This window comes from Cavia porcellus, unplaced genomic scaffold (assembly GCF_034190915.1).
Source record: "Cavia porcellus strain 051 isolate PalLab524CR breed Dunkin Hartley unplaced genomic scaffold, mCavPor4.1 scaffold_4, whole genome shotgun sequence".
Classification (NCBI taxonomy): Eukaryota; Metazoa; Chordata; class Mammalia; order Rodentia; family Caviidae; genus Cavia; species Cavia porcellus.
This window is the reverse complement of record NW_026947487.1, coordinates 44,391,014-44,408,128: the sequence shown is the minus strand read 5'-3', so window position 1 is coordinate 44,408,128 and position 17,115 is coordinate 44,391,014. Positions and strand designations below refer to the sequence as shown.

Below are 17,115 nucleotides of genomic sequence, written 5' to 3'. Positions count from 1 at the left end.
TTATTCACCTTTCTCTGAACTAAGCTTCTGGGAAGTTTTCCAGGAATTGTCTTTGTCCTGCAATTATAGGGGAGTGTAATTTGAAAACAGTTTTCATGACAACATGAGAGACCTTACAACTGAGTGGTAAAGTGTGGTATGTATCTTCTGTTGCTCATTAAACACTTGAAAATAAAATCTTGAACTAGAGTAAGCTTTGCTTTAATGGAATTGTGTTTGTAGCTGGTTTTTCTCTTCTGTTGCTAAGTGGACTTTAACATGACTTGTAGGTGTTGGGACAACGAATGCCACAATAAAGGGATAATTTACTAACTTGCCACAGATAAAACAACTTCCCGTTGACCAAACTCAACAAATAGCAGTTAATAGTGGAAGATTGACTGTAGAGGTGTTTTCTTTCTCTCCTAGGATGCTGCCTCCCTTGGTTCTCAAAAGGGTGGGATCACCAAGCACGGGTGGCTGTACAAAGGCAACATGAACAGTGCAATCAGTGTGACCATGAGGGTAAGGAGGATCATCACCCTGCTTTCCCCTCTCATGGAACCTTGCTTATTATAGGTCCTGAGAATAATACTCAAAATGAATGGATGTGCTATTCTTTCTGATAAAAGGGATATTGTCTGGTTACTACATGCTTCTTTGGTGATAACATCCCATTTCTACAGCTTTGTCTGTTACTGCCCTCAGCACTAGCTCAAAGAGATTATCACTAAGTTGGGGTGGGGGCAGTCACTGCCATAGGCATTCTTCTGTGTTCTGTGGTGCCCCGCAGAATGTCATGGAGGGGCAGTGTTACATGCTAAGCCTACCTGAGCACTGCTGTGCACATCTACCATGACAAGACCAAGGAAAGCAAAAATAGAGGGGAAAAAAGGGGAAAATGATAGAGGGATGCAAAGGGGAAAATAAAAACTATGGTAAGAAGCTATTCAGGGAGAAGAGCAAGAATAATAATAAAAGAAACAGTGAAAGAGAAGTAAAGATGATCAGGGAGGTGAAAATCAAATCAGGCAATGCTGACTCATAATTCTGAGGCTAGAAAGTCACTGTCATAAGGCACAAAACAGTTCCTATTCTGTGTGAGACAGAAGCCCTGGGGGATTTGAGAGAAGGAGACCATCCTTCTGTTCTGTATCCCATATTGGACTTCTTGCATTGCTTTTGGGTGGTTATGTAAAATTTCAAATTCTGTGGCTAAGAAAAATTATCTGTGGGCGTTAAAGTGAACACTTTCCTCAGAATTGAAATTTGGTGAGGCCATTAGCTGTAACAGGGAATCTCAGTCAGTCCAGTTGCCTGGGATGTCCTCTGGAATTAGATTTATTTTGGTGGGAACAAAAATAGCTTTTATGGATTTGTGTAGTTGTGTTTTATTGATAGAGATTGTGACTCTTCATTTTGAAAAATAGCTGTGTGTGTGATTTTCTCTCAGTCATTTAAGAGACGGTTTTTCCACCTGATTCAACTTGGTGATGGATCCTATAACTTGAATTTTTACAAAGATGAAAAGATCTCCAAGGAACCAAAGGGGTCAATATTTTTGGATTCCTGCATGGGTGTCGTTCAGGTAAATGTGAAGAGTTTTATCAGCAAATTTTTTTATCTGTAATAGTATTAAGTATAAATAAGATTTAGGCAAACATTTTCAAAGATGGTACTCTTAAAGATAGAAATATAATATCTTAACCTTAAAACAAAGGCATATTTTCAGCATTTCAGAAAATGGCAGGTATTATGTTGCAGTGGCACAAGTGCTTTGATGCATATGTTCTTGTGTTTAAAACTTGCCTGTAGAGCCGGGCATGGTGGCTCACATCTGTAATCCCAGCACTTGGGAGGCTGAGGTGGGAAGACTGTTGTGAGTTCGAGACCAGCCTGAGCTACAAAGTGAGCTCAAGGCCAGCCTGAACTGCATAGCAAGACCCCGTCTCAAAAAAGACAAAAACAAAAACAAAACCTGCCTGTGGTTGGTATTTAGCTGTGTGACCTTGGTCTGACTGTTTAAAGTTTCTTAATCTGCAAAATGTGGGTAATGATAGTGTTTTCATTACAGGTAAATGAAAAGACTACATGAGTTAGCACATGGAAATATTTAGAATGGTTCTTAGTATCTCAGTGACAACTTTTATCGCTCCATTGTAATACCAAAGGCTGTATTTTATACAAATCAACAGATTGGAAAGAGTTCAAATCCCTGCTCCACCACTTACTAGTTCTTGGAGATGGTAATCTTGAAGATAGTATTTAACCTCTGTGACTCAGTTTCCTCATTTTTAAATAGGCTAATTATAGTATCAAATATAGTTACTGAGAAAATTAATACATATAATGAGCTTAGAACAGTGCTGGCAAATAGTAAGCTTCTAGTCAACACTGTATATTTTTGTGATCTTAGTATTGTTACAGTTGTAAAGTTATACTTAATTATACATAGCACAAAAGTACATTCTTGGTATATAAAAAAAAAAAAAGACAATGGAAATAAAGTTCCTGGGGCTTCTCCTGGCTCCTGCTCTCATTCTCTCTCCCAGAAACCTGTTACTAGTTTGGTATGCACCCTTATACACATTCTTGGAATCATTTCTAAAAGTGGGTTACTGTTTTCCCATCTGTTCATCCCTCCATCCGTTCTTTTGTCACTTCCAAGAAGACAATTTACAAGGGACATAAAACACAGGGTATCAAATTTGAAATAACAGTGAAAACAGAACAAAGTATTGAGGCAGAGATGAGATAGCATTGTTAGAAGGCCTCATACCAGCTGTGGGTACATCCAGCTGGTCTCTGCTTTCTAAATGTGGAGACTGTCGATCCCACAATTTCCAGTGCACATAAGATACAGGCTTCTAGCTAGCTAGAAGCTGCTCAAGTAATCGCAGAATAAAGATCATTCAGGCATTTTTCTTAGGAGGCCCCAGACAAAGGGCTGTGTGACTAATGACTATTCTCTGTGGCAACCCACAGTAGATGCAGTCATCGTGACCAGAGAATTCTCCCTTTCAAAGACTTTGTAGTGGTTGATGACATTGATGGAAGCTGGGTCCTTGGAGGAGATTGTTGAGAGTGGCTAGCATGAATAAAGTCAGGGACATGAGGCTCTGATTTGACCACTGGCACCCTCGTTTACCTAAATTAAGCTGTATTTTCATCCAGGAATTCATTCATGGAATTGAAGTGGTGGACAGCACTAAAGAACCATCCTACACCTCCCTGTCACCTCTACCTTACCTGCTCCCCACTTCCCTGACACAGTCACTTTTTGAAAATTTTCTGTCTTTGCTTAGAGTTTGTCTTCATATTGCTGGATGATGAGTGTTCACTGTTATTTCTTTACTCATCAGCTTCTTGAAAGACTTCCTGTGCTGGTAGACAGGATTCCTGCTCCAAACTCAACTAAATGCTTTCTCTGCCCTATAAAACTGCCATCCGAGAGATTCCCTTTACCTTCCTTACTATGTAGAATTGCCGGCTTCTAACACTCTCTTTCTTCCTTTCTTTGGCTCTGTTTCCTTGTTTTGCAGAAGCTTCTCCTTCAGTAGCTTGCTGAGAAGCCATGTATAAGATGGTATAACTTGTTGAATTAATATATCTGCAGACTTTTTATTTTTATTTTTTTACATTCACACTTGATTTGTTTAGCTGGCTCTAGAAATCTAACATGAAGTCGTTCTACTTGGGAACTTTGAAGGCATTACATTGTCTTCTAGATGCTAATATTGCTTGGAGATAACGGATGGCGTTGTTTCCTGTACGTAATAGATGTATGACTTCCAGTTTTTGTGGTTTTGTGGTATTGGGGATTGAATCCAGGATCTTTGCACTGAGATGCACCTCAATACCTTTTTAAATTTTATTTTAAGACAAGTCTTACTAAATCACTAAGTTACCCAGGCTGTGATCAAACTTGGGATCCTTAGCCTCTCGAGGTGCAGTGATTATAGGCTGACTTGATAGTTGTTTTTTTTTTTTTTTTTAACCAAATTTTCTCTTTCACCTTTTATGCTTGTCTCATCCTGGAGACTCTGTATGGCATGTTCTGACTACCTTGGGTCTTCTTCAATTCTTAAGACCCGATTTGAATTTCCTTTCCAGTGCCCCGGTATGAATGTTGCCTCTAGACAGAAAGTTGAGGTGATGCAGACTTGCCCCACTCACTTCCCTTCTACTAGGGATCACAGACCCACACTATCTGTTGTTTCTTACCTGAGGACAGTTGTTTCATCTCTTCTGTCTAGAGTTTTAGAGTAACTGTGGCTGGAGAGTAAATTCAGACCCTGTTACTTCATCTTGACCAAAAATGGAAGCTGGGTTGAAAATCAGGTGCCTGCAAGAGCCCAGCTAAGTTCAGTGACAGAAGAGAGCTGGTGGTAAGGCAACAGGGAAACCCTAGGAACTGGCAAACCAGAGCCAAGTGCTCTGCTTAAAAAGGCACCTGCTTCTCAACCACACCTGATGTTGCCAGATCATCTAGCTTTTCATCACATCAGGAATATGGAATTTTAGTTAAATCTTACTGTCTTTAATTATTGGAAAATAGTAAAGCCTCTATGCAGGATCTCGTTCCCCTAAAACAAAACAAAACCAAGGGAGGACTACATGAAAGTGTGTTTGAGCCCTGGATCAGGACAATAATACCATTTCATGTTCACTGAAAATTGTTTTCAGCCAGCAGCTAGCTGATCAGCATGTGGATGTCTCTGCTAGCCTCTCAGCCTCAGCTGAAAGCAGCCACTGTGGAGAACTAAATTCCATCAAAGGATGTTTATTGACAGTGTGAAGCAAGGAGTATCAGAGTGAATTATTAATGAAGTGAATTAGCTTCTTGGGTGAGATTCCCAAGTAGTAGTTTCTTTTGCATTCTTGAGATACCTTTTTTTTTTTTAGCTGAATTTTCTGGCACTGACTGTTCAAACAAAACTAAATATATTTGAGGACTTCATTTTAAACTAGAAAGTAATTATTTTTGTTTTATAAGAGTTTCATTGCATGTCTTCAGTGCAGTGTGCAGATATCTATAAGTATAGCAACCCTGAGCTATTGTCAAACTCTGAGTTGCATTTCAAAAATCTAAGGTTCTGGGCCAGGGATTTAGCCTAGTGGCTGAAACATCTGCCTCGCAAGTGTAAGGTCATGAGTTCGATCCCCGATACAAAAAAACAAAAAACGAAAAATCTAAGGTTCTGACCTCAGCAGAAGTCTCTTCCTGCTGATTCCTTTTGCAGATGTAGCTGATAGTGTTTTTCATCTGGTGAATTATATTCAAGGCTTCAAAAGATTAAATTTACTTATTTTTATCCATGTTTGTTTATAAACTGAACATTAAAAGTTGTAAGTTTTTTAACATACATACATAGATATGTTTATTTATTTGTTTGTTATTGGTTCCAGACCAAACTCAGGGCCTTGTGCTTACTAGGCAGGTGTTATACCACTGAACTATATCCCATGCCCCTTATTACTTCTGCATCTAATAAAAAATTAGTACTGTGGATCAAAAGAAATACCTAAACTAAAACTTTTAGGTGAACTTGATAGAAATAAAATTTAGAATCTTACGTCCTAAAAGAAGAACATTAGGACCCTTGAGGTTGATTTTATTTATAATTAGATAAAGAAACGGAGACTGAGAAAAAAGAAAGCCTAATGTTTTTGTTCTACTTTTTATTTTTTTTATTTTCTGGATTATATATGAGGAGTGGAGACTGGGGAGAGAAAACTAACTTCATTTTTAGCCTTTCACTTCTTACTGATTCTTGCCTTGACTTTAAGTGAGATCCAGGGTGATAATTACTGAGCCCACAATGGACAGACTCTCAGGGAAGTTTGTGTCACTCTGCCAAGAGCAACGATTGGCTTTCCATTTTGAAGAACTATACTGCAGAAAACACTAAGAGATATTTGGTGGTGCGGGTTTCCTGTACGTGCAGGGAGCACCTGCAGGAATCATGGATAATGAGCTTGAACTTCATTGGGTTAAGGGGGACTATTCTGTCCCTCTTAGGCTGGTGTGATGTTTCATTGCTCAGTTTACACTGTACCATATTCCTCAGAGCCTAACCTCTATCTGGGATGATTTTTGCCTCCAGGGGACATTTGGAAATGTCTAGAGATGGTTTTGATTGTCCTGACTCAGTTGTGCTATTGGTATCTAGTACATTGAAGCAAAATATAGGACATTTCCCTTTGACAAAGAATGAGCCACCCAAATATTGGCAGTGCCAAGGTTGGCATGACCTGGTCTAACGCATGTGCAAACGTCCTCTGATGCACCTGGGCTACTGTTTTTATCTGCAACCAGATATTCTGGTGTTGGTGTGAAAGCCAGAGACAGGAGATAAGGCTATAGAAAGAGTTCAAATAACTTGTAGGATTTATAATAAGTTTTAGAGAAGTAAGTCAGATATATTGATAGTGTTTAGCTTTTAAAAATGTAATGCTGCACGCTGCTTTTAAAAATAAACGAATAAAATAAACTTTTGCATGAAATGTAATTCGATCAGCAAATACTTTGCAAATGCCTATCATGTGCCAAACACATCTAAAGATTAAATGTATAGCATGGAAACACTGCCCATGAAGTGCTTCCATTTCATTCAGAGGACATAATCAGATAGATATGTAGCAGATGTAATGAGTCAGTTGGAAAAATAAAAGTGTGGGAAAAATGAAGGAAGGAAGTTAGGCAGCAATGGGGGTTCATGGGAGAGAGTTTGTAGTTAGAGGTAGCTTGGTCCACAGTGCCAGTGAGATAGCCCCTGTTAGCAGATACAACAGGGAATTATTTTAAAGTCCAAATGTGTCTGTCCTTTTTCCTTTCAGAACAACAAAGTCAGGCGTTTTGCTTTTGAGCTCAAGATGCAGGACAAAAGTAGTTATCTTTTGGCAGCTGATAGTGAAGTGGAAATGGAAGAATGGATCACAATTCTAAACAAGATTCTTCAGCTCAACTTTGAAGCTGCAATGCAAGAAAAACGAAATGGAGACTCTCATGAAGGTAGGTAGGTAGGTCTAGCCTTCCACAGCCACACTTGCTCTGTGGGTATCTTTATTTTTGCCAGGTGCACGTAATAAGGAGAGTTATTGCACAAGTACAGGAAAAGGGGACAGATCTGAGCCTTCTACAGATAATCTCCCTGCACAGTTTATGTCGCATGACAATTTACTGCCCTGACATGGTTTATATCGAAATTCCACAATGGCATAGAAGGTAAAAGGGAAGACTGCAATATGAGTCCTAGCCTAGTAGTAACAGTTTTCAGCTCTGTGACGTTAGACAAGCTAGATAAGTTTCTGAGCCTCAGTTTGTGCACTTACAAAATGGGAATAAAAGTGAAACTTACTGATTGGATGGGAAAAGTAACTAAAAAGTGTATCTTAACTCTCTGTCATAAAATCCACACTTAAACATATAGTTAGCATTACTAGTATCCTTTGGAATTTTAAAGACAAATTTAAGATGGAGTAGAGCATCAGATTAAATTAATGGGAAGTCTAACTGTGTTTTTGACAAGCCATGTTATATTTCAAGTTTCTAGGTGATTATCTGACTGTAGCTGTACCCTAGAAGTGCATGGGAGGCCTTTTGGTTTTTAAATACTATTTGTTTGGTGCCACTGAAGATTCTGAGTGGTGAGGCTGTAGAAACTGTTTATAGCTAGCATGGGTCTGAGCAGCCCAGTCCGCGCTGTACTGGTAGTTGCAGGTTTTGATTCTGCACTGGGCCTGTGCTTCAGTATTTTCAAAGCACCCACGTATTTCTCATGTGCATCCAGTGTTGAGAACCTCTGCACTCAGAGGCATGTAAGAGAAACATCCTTCATTTTCCTGCTTTAAATAAAGAACTTTGCATTACAAGTGACTTGAGTAATCCATTTTGCCATTTTAGATGATGAACAATGCAAATTGGAAGGTTCTGGTTCCGGTTTAGACAGCTATCTGCCTGAACTTGCCAAGGTAATATTTCTCATCTGACCTTATTTGAATTCTATTGAAAATTTTCTTGTTTCATGAGTTTATCCAGAATGGAATCTCTTGAAATAATAATGTTCTGATTGCTGCTCTGTTTTCTGACCTGAATGTAAGATAATATGAAATACATCGCTGACCTGAGTGAGAGCTCAGACTGTTTTCCAAAATATACCCTACAAAATATTTCTTAGAATTCCTGAAATATTGTTCTCATAATATTTTATACTGCATCACAAATGTTAAAGAAATAACCAGAATACACAGGTAGGTGTTCTCATAATAACTGGATATTTACTGTGTTCATGTGTGTACTTCCTGTTACTCAAGTTACTACATGTAATTCCAAAGAAGATGGATGTGATAATCTTGCTACCCAACTAAAGAGGGGTTGGCTAAGTTATACAGATCATGCCCGGGTCACTCTCATTTAAAAAAAAAATCACGTAAGTGTTTTAAAATTTTGAGATCCTCAGAAGCTACTGAAAAGCACAAGGGAAAACAAAATAACTGTATTGCCACCACTCAGATTCATCTCTGTTACTGTAGGTTTCTTTTAAAGAATCTGTATTTTAGAGCTTATTTTAGTATTGGGAATCAAACTTAGGACTTTGCACTTGCCAGGCAGGCGCTTGTGTCACTGAGCTATATTTCCGGCCCTCGCATCTGTATTTGTAAAAGAAAATATTTTGTATTTTAATATATTTTACATTTTAATTTAGTGGAAGTTCTTTTTAAACACTGTCCTTATTTCCATTTTCTTCTTTCCCACACTCCAACCAGATAGCCATTATGGAGTTTTATTTCCATGTCATTTTCATAGTTTTACAAATATATTTATTACAATGACATATGCTGGTTTTTATATGGTTAAGATGTTTCACAAATACTAACCTATTGCATGTTTTATTCTATGGTTGCTTTTAAATGATTTTAAATTCAGCCCTATTTTTGAAATCTGTCCTAGCTGGTATATAGATCTGGTTATCTCTTTTATTATACTATATGAACATTGTATTTTTGCTGTTCTATTATTTCCATTTTTTCTACCATGAACAATGCTACAATGAGTATCCTTGTACTTGTCTCCTTGTATGTATCTATGAATGATTCTTTTTTAAATGAGAAATGTTTTTGTGTTCTCTAGCCCTTTATGCTCTTGCTCTATTACTGCCTTTCTGTTCTTCTTTTGATGATACAGTGAAATAGTGACCCCATACAGCTACACTGTCATAGCAACATGGTTTGTCCATATAGGCTTATAAACAGACTAGCATTGAACTTTATTTTAAGAACGTGGCTGTTCTCAAGTATAAATCTTCTCTCCTGGCTAGAATTTTAGAGAATTGTTTTTTTTTTTTTTTAATTTGACTCTTTCCACAGAATCTTTTTAGCACCTGCCTATTAAAGCTAACTTTAGAGTTACCAGTGTAACCTCCTCCTGGACTGGGAAGAATTATGCTTGTGTGTTTGTGTTAGGAACTTTTTTTAACCCCCTTTGGTTCTGGGGATGAACTTGAGAACTTCAAGCATGGTAGGTAGGCAAGCTGTCTACCAGCAAGCTGCAGCCCCAAGCTCGACTCATTGTGTTAGAAACACTTATGTGTATTTTGCATTGTGATTTGCTTTTTGTTTCTGGATGTTTCAAAGCAAAATGTTTGAACCTGTTTAGGTTTTAGTTTGTTGAAGCAGATAGTATGTGTGATACAATCTAGATAACATTCAAAAAGCAGCTTTCTACACTTGCCAGGTAAACATAATGAATACCTGCTAGTAAAAGGAAACTCATTATTTGATCCTAATGTTCGTTATTTAGGAACCTGTATTTTTTCCTATGAAGACATATAGGAATTGTGTTTTCTTTTCTTTTCTTGCTACTAAGCCAACATAATCCATTTTTGCTTGATCCTAAGATCTAGGGAGATTTCCGTATTATATATGTACATATACAAACAAGTATATATGTATATGTATATATTTGACATATTTAGAACATATTTCAAACTGTGATTTACAACCAGGTTAGCTGAACTCATTTTAGTTAATCAAAGCAGTTTAATCGTTTTCAACCCCATTGCTTATTTTTTATTTTAATTTTTATTCTTTTTCTATTGTGGTATAATTTACATAGTATAAAATACTGAGGCATTAATTGTACAGCTTGATTGCATTTGTGTCTGTACACCAATATAACTACCAAGTAGATGAATATAGAGAACTTTTCTAGCATCCCAGAAAACTATCTTATATGCCCCTTCCAAGGTGATATTACCATCCTTTTGACTTCTTTCACTAAAGATTGGTTTGACTATTGCAGACTTTTCTGTGCATGGAATCATTCACTTTGTACTCTTCATGTCAGGTCACTTGAGCCAACATTATTTGACATACATTAAGAAAAACTAAATAGCATTGAGCAGAGAATATAAAAGTGCATTGCCTTTAAAGATACATACGTATATGACATATATTATATTGTGTCATAAAACATTCCTTACTTTTAGTCATAATCAAACCTGACAAATGTGGCAGTCTTTTTTGTGTCTTTCTTCTTATATCTAAAACATTATTTAAGCAGGTAGTAAAAGGCAGAAGGTAATTTTTTAAAGGGAAACAAATTAAGACAATTAAAATGTATTGCCACCCAGCCTGCATGCTGGGTGTTGGAAGTAGTCTTCTTGTCACCTGTGCCTTTTAATGGTCTGCTGAGTGGGACACAGTGTGAGGGGCTTAGGCACCAATTGGAGACCTGTGCCCAGTGCCTTCACAGTGCAGAGCTTGGCTGTTTGTCATCCCTCTCTGGTGTCTGGGATGGGGATTCCTTGTACTTGTTAAGAATCAGAGGACTTCGCTGGTGACTAGTCATCCTGTTTAGGGAGGCATGGTTTCTATGGTTATAGAATCAGAGATTGAGGTGTATTTGGAGTGCAAGGGATGTGGAAACAGAGTGGGGCACACAGCTGTGCAGGGAGAGTTTAGTCAGTGAATGGAATGGTACAGAGGTCAATACTGAGGGAGAAAGTGGAAGGAAGCGTTAGGGGGAAGTTGGGCCAGGTAAGCGCTTAACAGTTCACCTGAGCAGCACTTGGGGAGTGCATTTGTTTATGTACTGACTATCCCAGCTGTCACTCAGGCAGGTGTCATTTCTATCATTTGATTCTTACATTGAATAAATTTGATAAAAGTCGTTTTATATTTCCTGTTATATCATCTTACAAAAACTAACCAAAAAAGTGCAATTTTGGGTCATCCTGTACTTAAATAATTGGGCTAGTAAGTGGTTAAGTAAGATTATAGAGAAAGGCCCAAAACAATAAGGGAGGGGAGAAGGTGGTCAAAAGTGCAATTTGATGGCAGGCTTTTCTCTCTGTTCAGCTCCATTTTCTGCCTCATTCATCCTGTTACTCATGCTTTTGTTTCTCTGGTGACTAAGACATAGCCAAACAGGATATGGTCAACAGGAAGTTGTGTTAGTGCAAAAATAACAGTGTCTCATTCTGATATATTATGGAGGGTCCCTCGGATGGCCAGAGTGAAATAGATTTAGGCTTATATTTTGTATATTCTTGGAACTTACGTTTGTACATTTAGTACTTAACATCTTTATTGTTTTCATGTTAGGGGACATGCTGTATCTACCCTAAAACCTGTCATTTTCCTCCTATTGTATTGTAGAACTAAACAGTGTTTGTTATAAATATTTAGATATACAGCACCAGTTAGTTAATTGCTTTCTTCCCTAGACAGTCAGGGAGTAACAATCAGGTTATAACTCCATTCTTAATCATTTCATAATTTCTTTCCTCTGGTTATATTTATCTTAGGTCACATTGGAGCACATAGATTACCTCTTTATATAAAAATGATGAGAAAATCCTCATGCTCCCCCTTTATATTTTCCTCCATTTTTGAGCTTCTTTTGTACCCAAGGAATGGTAACACATGCTGAGCCTCTCTATGTGGTTCTAAAAGAGAGGCAGTTTCTTGCTAATCCAGATTTGTTCCTCTTACTTCCTTCTAAATCCTTTTAAAATGAATAACCTTACCTTTCCAGGCAGATCCTTCACAGCTGAATACAGGAGAAAGCTTGGTGTCTCAAACTTGAGTCTGACTGAGGTTAAACAAAGGTCAAAATCAAGCTCAGCAGAACCTTTCAGAACTCAAAACAGTTTCCCAGACATGTCTTCTAATTTTTTAAAACCAACTTTGTCACCAAGATTTGTTTCTGTATGTTTCAATGCAGAAAACAATGTCCTTGTGTTATGACACAAAGAAATAGGCTGTGGTGTGTTTGTCTGGGCACCTGGCATTCCGTACCTGGGCCTCTGTATTCTGTAATGCTTTGTCCTATCTTTGTGACTTGGAATCAGACAATGGTCTTGGCGAGTTAGGTGTCTTAGAAGTAAAAGCAACAAGTCGCGATAGTCTTTCAAATTAAAAAGTATATATTCCGGTCTCAAAGTACTTTTATAGGTCTCCCTGTTTCAACTTATTCTGCCCAACAGTCAGCATCGAAGTAAGGTGCTGTTGGCCATGATCTTGACTTTAGATTGCTTTATTGCCTGACCAATAAACTCAGGGCAGCAGAGTATGCTGTGTCTGGAAACTTTTAAATGTTTTGTTCATAACAATTTAAGATGAAGAAAGCAAGTAGGGCGTGTCTTTTTATGACTGAATTTAGAACTAAGCTCAGGACAGGGGAATAGCCTGTTTTTACACTTCTTTGACTTCCAAACAAGTGCCAGTTTCTGCCCTTGTTGTCCTCTGTCTTTTTCCTCCCATTCTCAGAGTAGCAAATGCGCCATGAACAGGTCGGTTGCAACAGGGTGTTTGGAGAAAAGCCAGGCAGTTTTCCTACAGCCCCAAGATAGACTGACTACAAGTTATTTTAAGAACAGGCCTGGTTTTTCTCACTTTGAAAAGTGCTCAGCTACATAATTTTTGAGATAATAATTTTTTACAGTTATATTTTGTGAAGTCTTAGATTATGAAAGTATTAAAAGTGTTTGTTTTACTGTCTTTTCTAAAATTTATAATTAAAAGTAAGAAATTATTTTTTAGAAGTGGCCTTGCTATAATAAGTAAAGAACATCAAAAGCTAAATAGAGAAGTTGGTATTTTCCTGCATCCTTCATTCCCGAGACTGTACTGTTAACCTGTTGTGGTTCCTCTTTCACCAATAATTGATTGCATTCCTATTTCTTTATATGGTTTTTTGTTTTGTTTTGTTTTTTGGTCTTTTTCATTTTTATCGGTACCAGGGATTGAACTCACAACTGCCTGCTTGCAAGGCAGGCTCTTATGCCGCTGAGCTAAATCCCCAGCCCCCTATTTCTTTATATTGTGACCAGAGTGAAAAATGGTGTTTTACTGTTCTTTGATCTGTATGTTGCTGCTTACTAGTGATACTTTTCATGCTTCCCTATATTTATTTGTCACTTGGGTTTCTTCTTCCTGTCTGACTTGCTTGTTCATTTTCTTCTCTCCCTTCCCTCTACCCGCTCCTCCTTTTCCTCCCCTTTACCATCCTGTCTCTTTCTTTTTCCTTTTCCTCTTGATTTTTTCCATCTTGTAAATGTTTAACAGTTTGGTAACAGGGCTGTAATTCATGTGTCTCACTGTTGGGTAGCTCTGAACCACCTGTAGTACTGCGTGACTGTCCCATCAGGTGGCACAGGACAGTGCTGTCAGGTGGTATAAGCTGCCTGATAAGACAGTCTGCATGTACCACTGGGGGTTCAAGCCTGTGAGACCATGTTGAGTTTAGCCCACTGTGGCATGTGTGCCATGGGTTCACCACCACTGATGTAGACTCTAATAACAGACAGGTTAGGCTTCTATTTCATGCTGTGAGTCTTTGGGCAAAGTGCTTAGTTTTGTTCTCTTTTAATGAACAAGGCTGATAGCAGTGCTACTTGCCTTTTAATTTGTACAGTTGCATAAAATTTGAGAGTGTTTTTGTTGTTGTTCCTTAGTGGGAATTAAATTACATTGCTAAACAAGTGCCCCAACACTAAACTACATCCCTAACCCGAGGTTGTATAAAATTTGAATGGCCACTTAGCATAATATCTAGCACGTAGTACATGTTAGCTATATCCAATAAATATCAGCTTTCATTATTACTCTCTTTTAGATCTTTATTATTCTCTGGTGTTAGTTGAAGCAGTGCCCTTATGAAGCCCTATTTTCTTCCTTAGATTTTACCTGGTATTTCCTTCAGCTGTTGTTGGGCTTCTCTTTTGTTTAATGCATAATTCTAGGTCTGGGAAGGTATAAGAGAAAATTTCAGAAACTGAATTTACTTTTTGTCTAGCTCATGGCAGAGCTGTGTAAGATAGGCTTTTAGGTTATTAGTACATTTAACAACCCTTCTTTCACATAAAACAGGACCTCTCTGATGAAGAATATATTTTTTGGTTGTTAGTGGCAATGATCAGCATGCTTTGTTGTTATTCTGTCTGTTATTTTTGTTCTTTTGCTTCTTTCCATATATTTACATCCTTACTAATCTTCTAGTTACAAGGAACTCCTACAACTTTTCTTGCATTATTTTTCATTCCTAACACAGTCACCCTGAAACAATAAATATCTTTCAGAAGAGCACCAGAAATTGTATCTACATTAAGAACGCATTGCTGTACGTTAGTGTCTGAGAGCACAGTCTTCGCTTTGTTAAAGTACTCAAGCAGACAATTCAGAAGGAGAATATGCTGTTGTGTGGTGGCTTGCAGCACCTAGTACCGATGTCTTTGTTAGCAAACATTGTAAGCAGTACCAATGTAAAACAAATCCTTTGCGTTGAGTTAAATAGATTCTTCTTGTATAAGTTTTAGTTCCTTTGATGTGAAAAGTTAGGAAATGTGATTGGCAGTCCAGAGTGAAGTGAAGCACTCTCATTTTCCATATGGAGAGAGCCTGCAGGCACGTGTTTTACCGTGAAAGCATGAACAGAAGAGTTGCCACTTAACCTCCAGAAGCCTTCAAGCTTCCATAGTTAGTTTTATAGGGCAAGAGGCTCGAGCCATCATTTTGTTCAGCATTTATCCTCAAAAATGAAAGTGGAGACCAGGGAGGCTGAGTACCTGCACAACTGGTTAACAGCTGAACTAAACTGGGAGCCTATTAGTATTCAAATGGTCATCTCATTCAGACATGGACAACTGGTTTAAAAAGCCATAGGACCTTGCTGAGGACCTATTATAACTATTTCAGGGCTATCAAGATTAAGAGGGTGCTTCATTTCTCATTAGCCTTGATAGACCTTACTCAGCCACCAACAGAAAAGATAGAGCACCTTCTGCGCATGGCTCTCATTGCCCCATTTTCAAATGTCAAGATGTGACATATCCTTGGGGAAAGTAACAGATGAAGCAGGACCTTCTATTCTGACTCCATAAACTTAGCCTGGAGACTGAGTGCGGCAGTGCTCTGATTGCCAAAAAGGGAAGGCTATATATGTAGACAGACCAGATATAATAATGAGGTCAGAGAAGACTTCCCACTTGTGAATGTCTTAGAAGCCTCCTCTCTTTTCTTCCTATGTCCTAAATCTCTACCCTTTATTGCCTGTACCATATGTCGCTCTTTCAGTGGTTTCTCCTGTGTCCATCCTTTCTTTTTTGAAGCCCCTGGCACTCTGCCCACTCCAAGATTTCCCTTCACACCTTCACACTGTGGTCTCTGAGTCCCTGTCTCCAGCCTTTCTGTCTGCATAGTTCTCTGGTCCCATATCTTTAACCGTCTCCTGGATGTTTTCATTTGGAAATCCCACAGGCAGCCTCATTCTGCACTTCGTGTATCATCTTTCCCTGAACTTTGCTCTTTACCTGAAGTATCTGTCAGAGTTGATGGAGTCACCATTCAGTAGGCTACTCATGACAGAAATGTGGAATTTGTTGTGGGCCCTGTTGTGGAACCCAGGAAATGTACTTCAGACCTCCTAGTCGTACCCTGCCTAATCCATTGCTCCAGCCCTACCCAAGTGATGCTTCTAAAATGCTTTATTGTTATTTAAACTATTACTGGATGTTTAAATTCTGAATGAGATCACCGGTCCCTAACATATAAATGCCAAGCTCATTTCTAGCTTTTCCCACCATATCTTACCACTGAGTGTAGTAAGTGACTTGATTGTTGCTGGAGAGTGATTTGTTCCGTTGCACCTGCAGCTCTCCTAGCATGCTCTTCCTTTTTTCCTGGCCAAAAGTACTGTCCTTCAATAGAGGGTTTCCTCTGGCAGGTCTTATCCAGTTGCTACCCCTTAGTCCAGATGAGCTCCCACTATTCCTTCGCTTTGTCAGTCTTACAGTCTATGTATGCACTTCCTCTCCAGCTGGTGTTCTTGGGATTGGTAACATTTTTCATTCATGTGCCACTTCCTGACAATAGTTGGTGTTCATTTAATATTCATTGAATAAATTGGCATCTTACTGTCCTTCAACATCTATCCTAATTCTTTTTCCCAGCCATTTAAAATGTATTGCTTTCTCTTTCTTTTCTTGAATCCCTAGTCTTGACCTTATTCAATCTTTCCTACCATCTGGGCTCATTTCTGTCTTCAGTGTCTGTTTGTCTGTGTATCCTTTCCAGTCAGCCAAGAAAGTTCATGTTTTCCTCTTTCTGGCTATCTGGGTTTCACTGTGCAGTGCAGGCTGATGTTCAACTCACTTGGTTGCCCAGTACGGCCTCCACTTGCAGTGATCCTCTTGCCTCAGCCTCCTGTGTGTTGGGATTACGGATGTACACCAGCACGCCCGGTTCTTTGGGTTATTTTTGATTTACAGTTGGTTGTCAGTCCCATGAGGTCAGGAATTACATGTGACCTTGTCCCCTCCCTTCTTATGCTGGATATCCTGTGGTACATTCCTGCTTGTTGAAGTACAGCTGCCCCTGGGATGAGACAGGGGTGTCTGATAACCTGGATCTTTGAAATGGAGCAGCTTTCAGATAATGACTGTATACTTCTGTGTTAAAACGAATTTTGTTAAATATTATTTTTATGTATCTTGTTATCAGAGTACCAGAGAAGCAGAAATCAAACTGAAAAGTGAAAGTAGAGTTAAACTTTTTCACTTGGACCCAGATGCCCAGGTAAGAACTGTTGTACTATTTCAGATGCAAAACTAAGTGGCTGAGGAAGAGATCTTT

The 17,115-nt window shown here is 38.6% G+C and overlaps 1 protein-coding gene across 22 annotated transcripts in view; it reads left to right on the top strand.

The window, feature by feature from the left end:
- The window catches only part of Dock9 (dedicator of cytokinesis 9), a 261,185-nt gene that overhangs the window by 144,937 nt on the left and 99,133 nt on the right, over nucleotides 1-17,115 (top strand). For all 22 annotated transcript variants that reach the window (XM_063246980.1, XM_063246978.1, XM_063246968.1 and 19 more), the window contains exons 6-10: nucleotides 409-504; nucleotides 1,433-1,567; nucleotides 6,820-6,994; nucleotides 7,886-7,953; nucleotides 16,984-17,058. In XM_063246980.1, the coding sequence (XP_063103050.1) occupies nucleotides 409-504; nucleotides 1,433-1,567; nucleotides 6,820-6,994; nucleotides 7,886-7,953; nucleotides 16,984-17,058 (549 nt within the window). The remainder of the gene's footprint in view (nucleotides 1-408; nucleotides 505-1,432; nucleotides 1,568-6,819; nucleotides 6,995-7,885; nucleotides 7,954-16,983; nucleotides 17,059-17,115) is intronic.